General features: G+C 38.2%; 1 protein-coding gene and 1 pseudogene across 3 annotated transcripts in view; both read left to right on the top strand.

The window, feature by feature from the left end:
* The first annotated feature begins 44 nt into the window (after positions 1-44).
* LOC145495789 (uncharacterized) lies at positions 45-8,380 on the top strand (annotated as a pseudogene). Its single transcript, XR_014050470.1, has 6 exons — positions 45-982; positions 1,648-2,388; positions 3,061-3,314; positions 3,615-3,645; positions 4,063-4,126; positions 5,652-8,380. The product of XR_014050470.1 is annotated as an uncharacterized LOC145495789 (transcript).
* Positions 8,381-8,478: 98 nt separating this feature from the next.
* Positions 8,479-16,128, top strand: part of LOC145495918 (zeta-crystallin-like) — a 163,477-nt gene continuing 155,827 nt past the window's right edge. The window contains exons 1-7 of one of the 2 annotated variants that reach the window (XM_081475528.1): positions 8,479-9,104; positions 9,819-9,971; positions 11,179-11,342; positions 11,920-11,971; positions 14,886-15,035; positions 15,171-15,272; positions 15,556-15,701. In XM_081475528.1, coding sequence (XP_081331654.1) covers positions 9,015-9,104; positions 9,819-9,971; positions 11,179-11,342; positions 11,920-11,971; positions 14,886-15,035; positions 15,171-15,272; positions 15,556-15,672 — 828 coding nt within the window. In that variant the 5' untranslated portion in view covers positions 8,479-9,014 and the 3' untranslated portion in view covers positions 15,673-15,701. The remainder of the gene's footprint in view (positions 9,105-9,818; positions 9,972-11,178; positions 11,343-11,919; positions 11,972-14,885; positions 15,036-15,170; positions 15,273-15,555; positions 15,702-16,128) is intronic. The other variant, XM_081475522.1, reaches the window with a different exon arrangement.

The following is a 16,128-nucleotide window of genomic DNA, read 5'->3' as shown; positions in this document are numbered from 1 at the left end:
CAAAACGGTTTTTAACTTGGAATGCTGGGGACGATGACGAAGTCAGTTCATGTAAGAGGGAGAAGTGTCTTTATAAAATTATACCTCTGCTGATCAACTTTGTTCGACGGCTTATGGTGCGAATTTGGCCCAATTTAAATAAGCCAAATTTAACAACCGAGAAGTAACGACTCCTTGAAATTAGTGACAGGAAACGGCTGCTAACCCCAAAAGTTTAAATGGGGTCATGACTTTCAAAAGTACGTTTCACGTTATGTGGCGAGAACCTTACTGTTGGCTGTATCATCTTTCCTAGTTTGTGTTACAAGCTTAGATAGTAACCGTCAATCTAGACTGCTAGCAGTCTTGTTTTCTCCCGAACTTCAGCGGGGGTTATGAGGTGATTTCCGTACTCGGCCATACCGCCCTTTTGCGTTCGCGATCGCCAAACACTCGTCCAAGGGACCCTAAGAGAAACGGCCGGCTACCAGCAGTCGGCTGTCAATCAGCCCCATCCTCTCCGTGCCTAACCACCCCTAATGTCGCAGAGAGGTTTTGAAATTAGCTCCAGATTAGGAAGGTCAAGAAGTCTGAAAAGGTGATACCTTAGGCAGAAAGATTTAGCTGGGAAGGATGCTTTTGCGTTTTAAAGTCTCGTGATTAGTTGAGACCAACATTGGAAGCTGTTTCCGTCAAATGACCGATTATACTGACACGGATGCAAAGAAACACTCGAACCATTATTGTAGCGACAAAATCAACAAAATTTCATTCGCTGTTTCCGTGATTTCGCTGGTTCTCGCTGCTTTGTTGTTTGTAGAAGTTGATATCGTGAACAGGAAGGCGGAATCGATGGAAACAAAGCTTCAAAACCGCGTTCAGCGGATGGAGGATGACACGGAGGCTAAACTGCAGAGAATGGTGCAAGAAACGTTACAATCAAGTGCAATACATGCAATACCTACGACAAGAAAGAGTACAAGGAGGAACGACGCAATCTCTGGTGGGTTTGGTTGAATATGCTATATTAAGTGTGTTAGTTCAAGACTGCTCCGTAGGTAAGATAAATAAATCCCTTTCATGTTGAAAGAGGCAGAATCACTTATTCTTATACAAGTCGAGTCACCTTAGCTCACCTTAAACTATGAACATTTTGAAAGTCTTGAGAAAGTAAATTATCTTTTTTGGGTACATAAAATTTGAATGATATTACGAAGTATAATAAACTTTGTAATAAGATTCTGTCATTTGAAACCTCGCAGTCCTGCCATTAACCCTTTGTACTGAACAAGCCACTTCGCATCCCTCCCCTCGAGAACATGAAATTTCTCTAAAATCGTGCCATGAGAATAGAAAATATGTTGTGAAACTCCTCGCAAATGATTAATAAGCTCTTGAATACTACTGGAAAAGGTTTTTACTGCCCGAAGCCAGAAGACGGACAAAAAAGTACGGATGAAATATTATACTGCCGTACATGCGCTAGAGAGTGTAACAGGCCCGTCATTCAACAAATCTCAATATCACTTAATATGTAATTGGTGCTTACGTTTAAGGACGGACCAAATTAACAGTTTATTGTGCTGTCGTCTTCATTCTCAATCATAAAGTCTCGAGCAAATGTCTCAATTACCTCAAATTTAACGGTGTTTATCTTGCACGGTACAGACGCTATCAACAACTTCGAGGGAGTTTCTGGACATCGCCACAAAAACAGAAGAGGTGTCGCTCAGACACCGAATGCACCAACAGTATCTTTGCAGCAAGTCCGCCAGGAAATTGACAAGAAGTTGAGCCACGTTTGCACCGCCAAAGACAAGCTTTGTCAAGTAGGACCCCAGGGTCCCCCGGGGGATCCCGGTGCCCACGGATATCCCGGATACAAGGGAGAGAAAGGGGCCCCTGGGATAACTGGCCCACAGGGTCCCTTGGGTCCTGCTGGAGCTCAAGGTCCAAGTGGAAAGCAGGGGCGTCAAGGACCACAGGGAATTAAGGGTGAAAAGGGCCAGAAAGGCTCTGTGGGTCCTCCTGGAGTAAAAGGAGATGTTGGAGCGATGGGCCGTCCAGGAGAAAAAGGCTCCATTGGCTTCAAAGGGGATTAAGGCAACAGGGGCGCTATGGGTCTTCGAGGCCCAAAAGGACAACTTGTTGTTTCACCCAAGATAAGGATCTTTCCAGTGTCCCAGGAAGTCTCTATCAACCAATCAGCAGTATTTTACTGTTGGGTTGATGGTCACACGACATTGAAGACAACATGGCGTAAGCTTGGAGGTGCTTCAATTGACGAAGTGAAAAATAGCGACGTCCTTCATATTAAAAACGTTAAACGATCACATGCTGGATCGTACTCGTGCTCGGTGTTCACTGGTTACGGAATTTTCAGAGCTATCAGCACTTTGGAAATCAGAGGTACGAAAAAATGCTTCCAGTGTGCTCAAATGTTGTCAAATGGTTTTTCCTTTACTACTTGCTTTACGATTTGCCCACACTAGTATGACTTTATCGATCGACAACTGTCTGTGTTGCTGACTGACTGACTGACTGACTGACGGACGGACGGACGGACGGACGGACGGACGGACGGACGGACTGACGTACTAGTTAGCAAAGCAAGTAAGTGAAATACCTGTTACAAGCAGACAGTCATAGCGCCCTGGAAATTTTAGGTAAACATGTTTTTATCTTTGTATTAAACAAACACTAATTTATGTAATTTTATTGTGCAACACAGGAGAAATGACGGTTAACTGTTGTTGTTGCTGTTACGTATGCTATTGCTGTTGCTCGTGGACTTTGTCACTGTTATTGTTACTCTTACTGATTAATCGACTGACTGGCTAGTCGGTGGATGGCAATTGGCTGGTTGTTTGATTTAGCTGCTATTGTAGAGATTGCCGCGAGGAAGTATAGAAATCAGTTGGAAGGTTTTTCATTGAGTTATCCTCCCGTGACGCACATTTTACAGAAATGGGTCTTTTCGATAATGGCAACGAAGTTGATGAGTTCTTGCAGCAATTGGTAACGTACTAATAACACTTAATCACAAAATAAAGCATTAAATGCGTAGTCTTTTTTTTGTAGAGCCGCCGATATTTACGAAGAAACCTCCTTCACAAGTTTTCGCGGATCTGGGATCCACTTTGACCCTCTGTTGTGAGGCTGAAGGTTCAGTGTCGTGGACACGTGAAGAACGGTCCCTGAAATTACTGTCTGCTTTTCAACAACATGGATGCCTTAACGAAGCAGTGTGAATGAAGAAAGTGCTGGAAAATATACTTGCCGTGCAACAAACAACTTTGGATTCTCAGGGTCGACCACTTCAGTAATAGTGACAGGTTGAATTGTGCTTTTATTTAACTATCAAATAGTTCAACCTCACAACAAACACAATTCAACGGTTCTTTCTCTCTGTATGGGGCCATAGAATCTGTAATTGCAGAATCCCACAAACAGTTCTCAGGAGCTTCCCTTGAAAATTCTTTTTTTCTTCCTTTTGCCTACAGATCTTTGTCATTTCCGTAATTTTCAGCGGTTATAGAAAATATGAATTTTAGCTTTCAATTTAGATTCTCTTCAGTCTATAATTCCATTTCAGTGCCCATCTCGCAAAAAGAGCTTGATGAGCCCACTTCAAGTACAATCTATTGCAAATAGCTGTAATTTTAGGTTCAGCAAATGAGTTTCAACCTTCAATTGAACACGATTCTAACTTGTGAACGTATCGTACAAGGTGGTTCCGAGGATTGTCTATGGGCGCTACATAAATAGTGAATAAATTTGGAAAACAAATCACTGGATGAGCGTTGATCGATTTGAAACGTAGGCAGAGTGCGAAATCGGATGTCGGCAAGCAAGACACATTTTCTTCGCTATGATATCAAACATTATACAGTAGTCAATCGGTGTTACCGTGAGCATAATTCTTGATGTTACCTTAAGGTTCACCTGAGTGTTGCATATTATCTTATTGTACTCTTACACCTCTACTTTTCAGTGGGGACATCATGTGTAGAAGCCCGGAGTAAACGAAACGGTATAATGAAAGATGGGGAGCACTACCTCACAAATAACAATCAATCGGAGTAAACGAAACGGTATAATGAAAGATGGGGAGCACTACCTCACAAATAACAATCAATTCTTCAAGGTAATTCAAATTTATGGCAACCGGCTACTGTTATCAACGTTTAGTCATCTATCGAAGCTGAAGCCCACTCGTGGATATTTTGTGGTAATCAACATCCCATTGTGGAAGGCGCGGTTGCCACATGGTTAGTGCGCTCGTCTCCGGATCGAGCGTCCGGGTTCGAGCCCTGGCCGAGGACATTGTGTTGTGTTCTTGCGCAAGACACTTTACTCTCACAGTGCCTCTCTCCACCCAGGTGTATAAATGGGTACCGGCGAACTTAATGCTAGGGGTAACCCTGCGATGGACTAGCATCCCATCCAGGGGGGAGTAGAATACTCCTAGTCGCTTCATGCGACAGACACCGGGATATGCTCCGGCCTGATGGGTCACTTGGTTCGTATGCAGACATTTTTTAACACCCCTTAAGGTGGCTCTATAGGGTAGTCATTTATGGCGTTGCGCGCGCAAGTGTTATGTTTTGAATGCTGTTTTTGCATTCGCTTTCACACCCAGTCCTCTCAAACTCATTACATGTAATAACCAATGATTAAATAGTGTTTTGCTACAATCTCTGTTAAAATTTTGGGCTTTAGTCTTGAATTATAAATACCCAAACAAATGTGTTTTTTACTGTTTTTATGACTTTATTTGTGATTTTCTTGAATGTCCTTCGGTGAAATCTTCCAAAAGTTTTACAGCACATCACCTCCAGCGAAATACGAATTTTAAACACAAAAAAGGTAGGGTTTGTAAAGGCAGGTTTTTCGATGTTTTCAAATTTTACCGCTGCAAAAAATCTGTCTTATAGATTTCCCTGAAAAACGAGCTCCGACTAAACTAAACTACTTACTACCAATCTGCCAAATTTTACGGAATTTGACCGAAGGAAACGCAAGAAAATTCATTGTCAGTTTTGCTTTTTGTCCTCATGTTGACGTCATAAAATATGAAATTTGTGATTTTTCTTTTTACTTTTTGTGCTCATGTTGACGTCATCAAAAACACTGACGTTCTCCTTAGAGCGCACGCAGATTACTTGAGCTTTCGTCCTTAGCGCGCGTGCGATCGTAACACTATAGGGAGCTACCTTAAAGGATGTTTAGCAGTACGTTTCCGGCTGGGGTATCTTGCATTTGTTTTCATCATGATTAAGTTATCGCAGTTTTATAGGATTTTATTAGCCTGTCAACTTAAAGAAGACAAAATTTCATATTCTTTATAAGTCAAGACTTAATATTTGTCAAGGAGATTTATTAGGGTCAAACGTCGGGGAAATATGGAACTTTAATATAAGCCTTTCATAGTTTCTATATTTCAATTTGGTCATCTATGATTTTAAAATAAATGTTGTCGTTGTCATCTTTGTTGCTTTCGCTGTTATTGTCGCTGTTTTTATTGTCGAGGCTAGGAGACCTATCTCTGAGATTTACTTCTTCATACTCCATGTTTAAGAAAGCCATGTAAATTGAAAGTTATCATTTTTTTCTTACCGAAAATAACCCTTCTGATATGTGAAACCGTTCTGCATCTCTCTCCTAATTAGGCCTACTGTGATGTTCTGGGCTGGACGTTGATTGCTCGATTCTCAAATAAGGACCACAAACATTGGATGGATGTCCAAGGAACTTGGTGGTATGATCGTCATGCCGCTGTTGGAAACACAACTGATCCGACTGTTAACGCTGACATGATCTCGCCGGCGTTTTGGTTGACCAGCGGCAGAGAGTTGAAGATTACGCGTAGTGATGACCCTACTCACACTCCTGTTTGGCTGGAAAAACATTCCGATCAAAAATCACAAGCTACGGTGATTTTAGAAATGGAAAAGTTTGGTCCAATTACCGGTGTCGGGGAAGTTGCGTGGTTACCTTTGGTGGTGAGTACCAGTATACCGAAGGGTTTTACAAAGGTCATTGCAATGGAAACCTTCAAAACGCCAACAGGATCGGCTTCTGGTGTGACGGGTATGATGGATCAGTGATGATGATTGGTGGAGGTGGGAAGGATGGTGGAAGTGGTTGTTCAGGAGCTGATCACGGGATTGGAATAACAGAAACTAATGATGCCGCTTCTTTTATTGAGCTAAGAAACGGCTACGAAGCTGAATATGACTTTGGTTATGACGCTTTGACAAAAAGCACACCAACCAGCTACTACTCATTAAACCTTTGGATTCGCTCAGTAAGAGCAGTTGCAACTGCATGTCATTTTTAATTTTCGTTTTGGATTTTATTACATCCATTTTGAAATCACTGGTTATCCTTGCAATCTGATTGGCTCTCAGTGATGCGAATGAATGAGTTTTCGTCACATGACATCGTTTTGCATACTGAATGAGACGTAAAGGCGTTTCCGGCTACTGGAACAATACACCAAAAATCTAAAATTTAAGACGATAAAATTGTACGATTTCAAAAGGGATCTAATAAAGTGGCAATTGAACTTCGTGTCGCGCAATTTTAGTCTGAAATCATACTTGTGATTTCAGATCACGCGTATGATTTCAGACCAAATTGCACTCCACTCAGTTCAATTACCATTACATATCAACAAAAATAACTCAATTTCATCACGTAGGATCCAAAAAGAACTTTAATTCTGAAAACGTTGCTTTTGCCTTAGTCGTTTCGCCCCGTTAGATAACTATACAGTGGCTCAGTATGGTATTAAATGAATCAGGACATAACTGTGAAAGAAGTGATTTAAAAGAAACATTTTACAATAACTGTCTAATTTCTCGCGTGCTGATTGGCTCATTTTTATCATCAACAAGAGTACGGACGGATAAAATTTTAATTTAAATTAATAACTGTCAACTTTTCAACCAATAAGATTTTATGGACTTTTTCAAGTAGCCAATCAAAAAGCGAGAAAAGCTATTGACGATGTTCACGTCATTTTGAAAAGAATGAACTTATCTTTGTTAACGGCAAGTTTACGGCGTCTTTTCCCTCCATTTATTCCCAGCATTTGACCGTTTTGGGGTCTTATTATTGTAAAAAACAAATTGACGTCAGTTTTTTTATGCGTCTGTCCTCTTATTGATCATAAATTTCGTCATAACTTTGTCAAAGTTTAGTGCGGGACCATTCGCCTGCGGCTCGTGGTTCCACAGCCATTTTGTCAATGTTATGACCCAATTTATCATCAATAAGAGGACAGACGCAGAAAAAAACTGACGTTAATAAGTTAAACTTATATAGATTAATTTGTAACAAAAGATGTTTTTATAAAAGGAAGTTTCTAATCTACATAAGGAAGGAACTTATTTCCCAAAAGGAGAGAAATGTCATTGCTTGGGAATATCAATATGGTCGCCTTGACGTCATGTGGAAACGCTGCATAATGTTTCAATTGATAAATGATTCAAAACAAGTTACATGTGTTATTACACTCTTGTAAATTGTATAGCGAAAAGTAATTTGTGATATTGTGAGTAAGGTTACTTTTAGTTTAGCTTTTTCTCACGTTAAATTCGTGATGAACCAGTTATTACTTAAACCCCATCCACACTACGCCCGAGAAATTTGTAAACGGAGTTTTAACTCCGAAAACGAATCAAACGTTTTCCGTCCACACTACGTTGGAGGAATTTGAAAACGCAACAACCACTGGCGACAGAAAAGCTTGGGTGCAGCCTCACTTGTTTGGGTTAATCACATGATTATTAAGACGCCATCGTTGTTTGAAAACCTGCTTTTTCAAAATGTTTCCCGTTCACACTAAAACGCAAAGCTGGTGTTTTCAAATTCCTCTGGTTTTAAGAGCGTTTTCGAAAAGCTCCGTTTTTGTGACGGATTAGTGTGGACGGTAGGCCTAACCGTAGTTTCAAATTTCGTCCTCGTAGTATGGACGGGGCCTTAAAGAAGATTCAGAAAGGAAACTTGTTGTCTTCAATAAATAGTAGTAACAACAGATATGACAGGTTAACGTTAGTTTGGGAAATGACTTGACTCGGAAATCTTATGAATGATAAGAAATACGCCGGTGACGTATGTTTAAGCGTTAATTAAGTTTTGGGCGTGTTTCACGCTTGGCCGTATAGTCCAGTTTGTATTAAATTTAAGTTTCTTGTTACTAATGATAGACTGATTATTTTTAAGTCATTGATAAACGAACTATGCCCATTTTCGTGACAAAAAACGCTACCATACCAACTTCATGACCCGTTAAAAATACTCTTATTTCAGCTATGCTTATAACTAAGAAACGAACGGTTAAATCCTGACTTTTAAACTTTGCGGATAGTTTAACATTGACATGCTGATTACAATTATGGTTACTGAATTCTTTCGAGTTATAAAATCATGAGTGACGGTTTTATTCGGTCATACCGTTGCCATGTCAATGTTTGGCCCGTTTTTTTCTTATCACATCAGCTGCGAAATTAAAGCCTGAAAAGTCGATAATGGTTAAGGTTACGGGTAAACGTCGAACTTTTTCATGAGTCTAAACTAGTGCAATGGTTTGCAAATTACAGTTTCATCATGACCCATAGTGTTTGGAACAGTGAAGGCGCTTTTTGCATAAACCATGTTACTGGATGCTGATGTCGATGTGCTGTTAGTGCTAGTGGTCGTCTTAGAAGTTGTGGGCGGTCTTCTTTCGCCATCCCTCGTTCCAATAGTACCATCCAATTGCTTGGTTCATTCCTTAGCTGTAACATCCACCACAAAACCCATCGGCGCGGCGAGCAGAATCAAGGGCTCAAGAGCCCTGGTGCCGAGAATTTACCAAGACTTGTGGGTACTGAAGGATAGTGGACGAAGAGAAAGCGGTGTAAATCATGAGCTACGATTGTTTTGGAAGTGTTAAATAGAGTTTGAGAGGGTTTCTTCTTTCGGGCGGAATCTGTTTTCAGCGAGAGGGAATCGAGAGACCTCGCACTGTCTCTAACTTTGATGCGATGAAGGCGATTCGCGTGTCGTCGTTCGGTGGGCCCGAAGTACTCAAACTTGTCTCAGATGTTCCCATTCCTAGTGTATCTATTGGACGGGTAAGAATTTTATTTTTATCTTTCTCCTAAATTTGTCTTTGTTAACATAAAAAAAGAACATTAAAAGCATGGTTTCTTCGTTCACTGTTCGTTTAATAACCTTCTCAGAGACGGAGAGGAATGGACGTTGGGAGTGGTTGGTGGACCTCAATGTTGTAGTACATAGAGAGTCAAGAGCCAGTCTATGTGTTACCACAACTCAGGGGCACCCAACGGATCGTTTCGGTAAATTATCTGTTCGGAAGGCCTTTAATCCCCTCTGATTTTCTTGAGAGAATTGGCACCTCGAACTTTCGGGATATGAGAAATTTAATGTCTGTTGTTTTCGGACTGTTGAAAATGTCGTTTTGAGTACCGAAAAAAGGTCAGCTATCATTTTCGGAAAGGCGATAAGACCTAAGGTTTTCGGGAAATGGACAAAAAAGCCCTAATAAATTCGAGAATACTCAAGTTCCCCTAGAATATCCGAACAGATAAAAATTTTTTAGTGCAACCTAAAATTAACCTACAGCGCTTTAAAAGTACTCCAGATAGCCTAAAACAGCATCTAACAGCATTAGAGAGAAAACGGTCGTTGGGTGCCCCTGACAACTGGGAAATTTTTATTACTTCATGACTGTCTAACATCTTGGAAAATTTAGTATTAAATTTGTGAAGTTTATAGATTACAATAGGATTGCTTTTATTTCTTTCTCTTGTTATATTTAACTGTAGGTACTGGTTAAAATGGGGGCAGCTGGTGTGAATCCCGTGGACACATATATCGCAACTGGAAAGTATGCTATTAAACCAGTACTTCCCTACACACCAGGATCTGATGGTGCTGGGGTGGTACACAGTGTGGGCGAGAATGTTACAAACGTTAAAGTGAGTTACAAGACATTAAGTGCAAAGTCTTGGCAATAACAGAGTAAAAATCATAAAAAATGAAATATTGAAGTGTCCAGCATTGAATTATGTACTGTAGAAGCTGACCTGAACTTTAAACAATTATTACTGGTTGATGTTTTTCTTGATATTCAGAATAATAAAAGATGACCTCAATGTTATCAATGAAGCCTGATCAATGAAAGGCTCAGAAGATGTGAACACTTACCATCAGACCATGATGATATTCTGGATATCACGAAAACCTGAATTCAATGATTGTTTTTAATGATACTTTGTCGGAGAAAACTCAGAACATAAGGTTTGCTTACAAGTTATGAGCAAAACCAATTTAATTAGTCTACTAAAACTTTTGTATAAATTCCTCACTTTTTGCAAATTATGCATCAACTTTCATGTTCAGATATTTTTAAATACTTTCTTTGCTACTTCCATGGATGTTATATATATATAATTGGCAAACATCTACATTTTCCACATTTTGCACATGTAGTCATATTGTGACTGAGACAGAACAAAACCTAATGCAGCTGTTAGACCAAGCTCAAGAGGGGGCACTGATCACCCCTAGCTGTACAGATGTCGCTATGTGAAGATGCATGTTTGACATAGTCACCTCTTAATATGGTCATCTCATTATTTTGGCCAGTCTTTCTTGTCTCAGCAAAATGCCCGTATATTTTCATATAAGAAAACCCTGTTAATGCAACCACTCTGTCAATACGGCCAACGGCCACATTCTAAAATCCCAACCTGTATAAATTCTTTATAATTTTTTACCCTGTTTATACTCCCGCTCTAACCAGTTATGTTCATCTTTTCATTGTTTATACAGTCTGTAATGTTGTATTTACTGATTGAAGTTTCAATTTTTTTAAGTTTTATATCTGCATTCTGGGTGCTTGTTAAAAGAACAGTTGTTTAGAGGTGCAATTTTGATATGTCTGTTAAGATGTCACTCAATTTAGACCAATTGTGAATTTCGCTTAACCCCATTAATACGGCCACCCCATTAATACGGCCAAATTTTTATGGCCCGTTGGTGACCATATTAACGGGGTTTCACTGTATCCACAGCTCATAGACTCGCATCTATAATAATAATATTGATTGTGCAACTTGTATTTCTTTAGTACATCAGAAGTTAATTTTTGGTTAAGTATTGTGGACTGATTTTTCTCATCAGGCAGGAGACCGTGTTTATGTATGTGGAAGCTTAACAGGGACTTATGCAGAGTTTGCTTTGTGTAAGGCCAGCAGTGTGCATCTTATCCCCGACAACATTTCTTTCAGTCAAGGAGCAGCCATCTATATACCCTATTACACAGCCTACAGAGCATTATTTCAAAGGTGAGATTTTTGTTAATAATATGTCATAAATAGGGTATAACAATTATTTCTAAATAAAATTTACTATTAAGTAGTTTCTGACAATTGTCAGCATTTCATTTTGAGAGACAAAGAGGTAATGGGAGATAAGCCAAGTTCAGTCCAATTTAACATGCTATTTGTAGATCTACAGTATGTGTGCGAGCTGCTCACATTTTTACTGTATTTCTCTTGTTAAATACCTGGGATTAGTCATTCAGGGTGGGGTGGGGGGTACACTATTTAAGGTTGGTGTTAAGTTTAAATATTGTTAGCTGGAAGTTATGGACCCTGAATTTCAATATCAACATCACAACATAATCAAAAATATGTGTAATTTCCTCACCATACGTATAGTCATCAATCATATTTTGGATCATAACTCTTTAGCTACTGATCGAAGAACTCAATGGTGGGTTTTCGAATTATACATCAGAATATGAGACTGGTGCAAGTAACAGATAAAATTGCAGATTGTTATGTACAGTCAGTCCAATTTTTAACAACATATTTGAAACAAAGTTTAACAATATTTTTTTTATTTCATTTCATGCCACAGTCTACATGCCAAGGCAGGAGAAACAGTTTTAGTCCACGGAGCCAGTGGAGGAGTAGGGAAATACTACTTTTTATTTAGTATTACATTCAGTTTGTATCTGTTTATCTGTGGACTGTGTGCATGCACTTATAGCAGTATATTACATTACATAGTTATATATTAAGGCAAAATGCAAAATTTCGTAAATAATGCCCTATGTAATTGTTAAATTATCTTAAAATTAGCTTTATATCGTAATTTCAATTTTTTATCTATCCTCTTGTTTTTAATTTTTATTATGATTTGTAGGCTAGTGTCCCACTGAAAACCGCCAAGGCGAGTGGGCTCCCTGGATAAATATTATTATTATGATTATAATTATTATTATTATTATTATTATTATATAATAATATAATATATAATAATATAATATATTATTATTGTTATTGTAAACACTGTTGAAATAGGTCTTAATAGTTTATTTCTTTTAATTTACTTTTACCTTGTAATATACCGATATTGACATTGAAACCCAGGAGGGAGCCATTATGTAAACACTGTTGAAATACGTTTTAATAGTTTATTTCTTTTACTTACTTTTACCTTGTATATACCAATTTGTATGGAATATGTTAATTAATGTTATGATGATGATAGTAGTATTAGTATTAGTTGTAGTAACCATGATATCATGATTAGATACGGAAACATGTTTTACAGGTTTAACAGACATCAAATTACGTAAATATTATAGCATTTTGTAAAGCTTAGCTCTAGTTTTTGTCACAATAAACACTCCTCTTTTTATTAAAAAAAAATTATTATTATTATTATTATTATTATTATTAAAGATTCGCACAGCTATTGATGATATTGAAGGTGGTTTCGTCATTGGCTCCGGGCAACAACAAGTTGCCTAGGGAAGCCAAGAAACACCCCTTGTTTGCTTTTCTCTTCTTTCTACCTCTCCAGCACCTTTCTAAGAATTCTTGCCGACCCCAACAATGCACATCTCTGGATCAGTCCAACGGGAATGCCCACCTCAATGGCTCTCAGATTGTCATTCAATCTCAGTGGTATTGATCCCAATGCTCCCACTACCACTGCAATAACCTTTGTCCTCACACCCCACAGTTTTCGAACTTCTCTTGCTAGATCTTGATACTTTTTAACTTTTTCATCTTCCTTCTCTCTCACCCCATTATCCTCTGGAATTACCACATCTATAATCTGACAGCTCTTGTCTCTCTTGTCAATGATCACCAAATCCGGTCTCCTAGCCCCTATTTCATGGTCTGTTCGCACACTGAAGTCCCATAGAAGTTTGTAATCCTCATTTTCAAGTACACTGTCTGGAACATGGTCATACCATCTCTCCTTTCGTTCACACCCACATTTTCCTGACAGGTCCCAATGGATTGCTCTAGCCACGTTATCATGTCTCCTTTTGTATTCTTTTTGTGCCAGTTTCGAGCACGAACTTACAATATGGCTAATGGTCTCGTTACTCTGCTTACAGATTCTACATTTCGGGTCATTCTGTGACTTGTCAACCATCGTTTTAATATAGTTTGTTCGTATTGCTTGATCTTGTGCAGCAATGATAAGAGCTTCTGTTTCTCTCTTGAGCTTTCCTTCTTTTAACCAGGTCCATGTTTCCTCACTTCTTTGTTCGTCACCCTTTCTTGCAAACTGTCCATATAACGGCTTTTCTTTCCAGTCTTGAATGCTTTCAGTTCTTCTCCTCGCTTTAAAGTTGGCAGCTGTTTCTCTATTCTCATCCCCATCCCTCCTGACGGCTTTTAACAGTTCTTCCTCGCTTGTTTGGACATAACATTCTAGCGATATCTTTGCTTGATTGACACAATCCTCTACTGATATCAAACCTCTCCCTCCGTCCTTCCTTGGCACATAAAGTCGTGCCACGCAGTCCCGTCGATTCATGGTTAGCAATTTTCTTGTTCTGCGGTCTAGGTCCCGAAGTTTTTGTTTCCTCCATTCAAGTATTCCTCCTGCATATCTAACGAGTGACACTGTCCAGGTGTTTATGGCTTGTATCAAGTTTCCACCGTTCAACTTCGAGCGGGCAACTTTTTTAACGCGTCGTAAGTATTATTATTATTATTATTATTATTAATAGCGGTTTTCATTTGAGTGGCAAAAGTAATTAGACAATTACTTTGGTTTTGGTTTTAGTTTTACTACAGTTTGAAATTGGCTGAGTAGTTTAATTGGTATGTAATTGGTTTGGTTTTGGTTTTACGACACTCAACTGAAAACCGCTCTATTATTATTGTAATTATTATTAGTAGTAGTAGTAATAGTAGTAGTAGCAGTAGCAGTAGCAGTAGCAGTAGCAGTAGCAGTAGCAGTAGCAGTAGCAGTAGCAGTAGCAGTAGCAGTAGCAGTAGTAATATTGTTAGTATTGTTAGTATTGTTAGTATTATTATTATTATTATTTTAAACTTTTTTTTACTTTTGATTTTTACTTCTTAAAGCATCACTCATTCAAATAACCAAACCTATTTCAATTGCCATAATTGTTGCTGGGGTCAGTCATGATGTTATAATTTAAAAATATTCTTGCATAAAACATCTGTGGGGCATTCCATGTAAAAAGTGCAAACCAGTACTGCTAGAAATAAATCCTTAAATGCTTAGTGTTTATCATACTACCTTCTGTGTGGAAAATCCCATGAGATGTGTTTTCAATAGTAAGTTCAATTAAAAACTTAATCTGAGGGAAATGGAAAAATTATTGCAGCTTAATATTTATTACAATCCTACACTGTAATTACAGGTACTTGCAGTTTTTATTGAGGACCGGTAGTCTTCTGTATTCATTAATTAGTAAAAACCTACATAATTTAGTCAAAATGTTTAAACGTTTGTTTTTGTATGTCAGAAAATGCTTCAGACTTAATTACATAACTAGATTGTGTTTGTTACTTCAAGGATGGCAATGTCATCTTTGATTACTTCTTTAGGTTGGCTTAGCAACTGTACAACTTGCTAAAGCTTATGGAATGAAGGTGCTGGGAACAGCAGGAACTGCTGAAGGTGAAGAGGTGGTCAAACAGGCTGGGGCCTTTAAGGCTTTTAACCACAGACAAGATGGATATGTTCAGAATATTTTGGTACTGTGGTATTGTGATATTAGTATTATACATGTAGTAAATTTTGAAATTTTGAAAATATGTACATGACTCATGAAGTTTAAAATTAAAAAGTTTTTAATTAATTGATATTTTATATTATTTTATTTTCTACAGGATGCAACTGATGGTCATGGTGCAGATGTCATCATAGAAATGTTAGCAAATGCCAGTTTATCAAAAGATCTGAAGCTTGTGGCAAACAAAGGGCGCATAGGGGTATGCCTGTTTTAGAAATAACATTTAGTACCTCACGCATGACATTAATATTGGAAGAAATGATAATTCTAATAATTGGCAGTACATGTTTCAGAACATCAGTCAACATCAGTGAGGAAGATAAGACTTAAGCCTCTGCCTACTCATCCCACAACTTATTTAGAATTTGCATGAGAACGGTGAAACATTGAGTTTAATTGAAATAAACAACTGTGCATTGAACCAGAAATTTGTAAATATACAAAATCTCTGGACTCATTGATTAGCCATGTTATTTTTTTAGGTTGTTGGCAGCAGAGGAACAATTGAAATTAATCCGAGAGAAACCATGGCTAAGGAATGCAGCATTGTTGGTGTTCTCTTACCTCGAGCTACCGAAGTAAGAAAACTTTGCATTTAAATTAACATTATGGGAATTTTTATTACAAGGTGATGGGTGACAAGAAGAAATTCTGCAGTAAATATGAGTGAAATTATCGCACCAGGCTGGTGATCATCATTGTTTATGTTCACTCTCTAGAGTTATTTATACTAAAATTTGCACCCATTAAATTAAAGGATCCAACACACAGGATCTTTTAAAGTACTGATATGAAAATTTGTGAGATCATTACATCAAAAACAATATCTTTTATGACAGTCAGGCTATTCTTGAAGTATGTTAAAGTATCCTTTACACTATGATATCTTAATAAAAGGATCCTAGTTAACAATTATATTGTTCTTCACGGCTACAGTTACGTTTGTCTACTTATTCATTATTTCTTTGTCATACAAGAAAGTACATACAGGAGCTGTAAACTGAAGAGGCTATTATTATAAATTGTTAAATTTCTATTATTAATTATTCATATTA

This window comes from Orbicella franksi, chromosome 1 (genome assembly GCF_964199315.1).
Source record: "Orbicella franksi chromosome 1, jaOrbFran1.1, whole genome shotgun sequence".
NCBI classification, from domain to species: Eukaryota; Metazoa; Cnidaria; class Anthozoa; order Scleractinia; family Merulinidae; genus Orbicella; species Orbicella franksi.
Note: the sequence above shows the minus strand (reverse complement) of the source record. Positions and strands in the feature narration are given on the sequence as shown.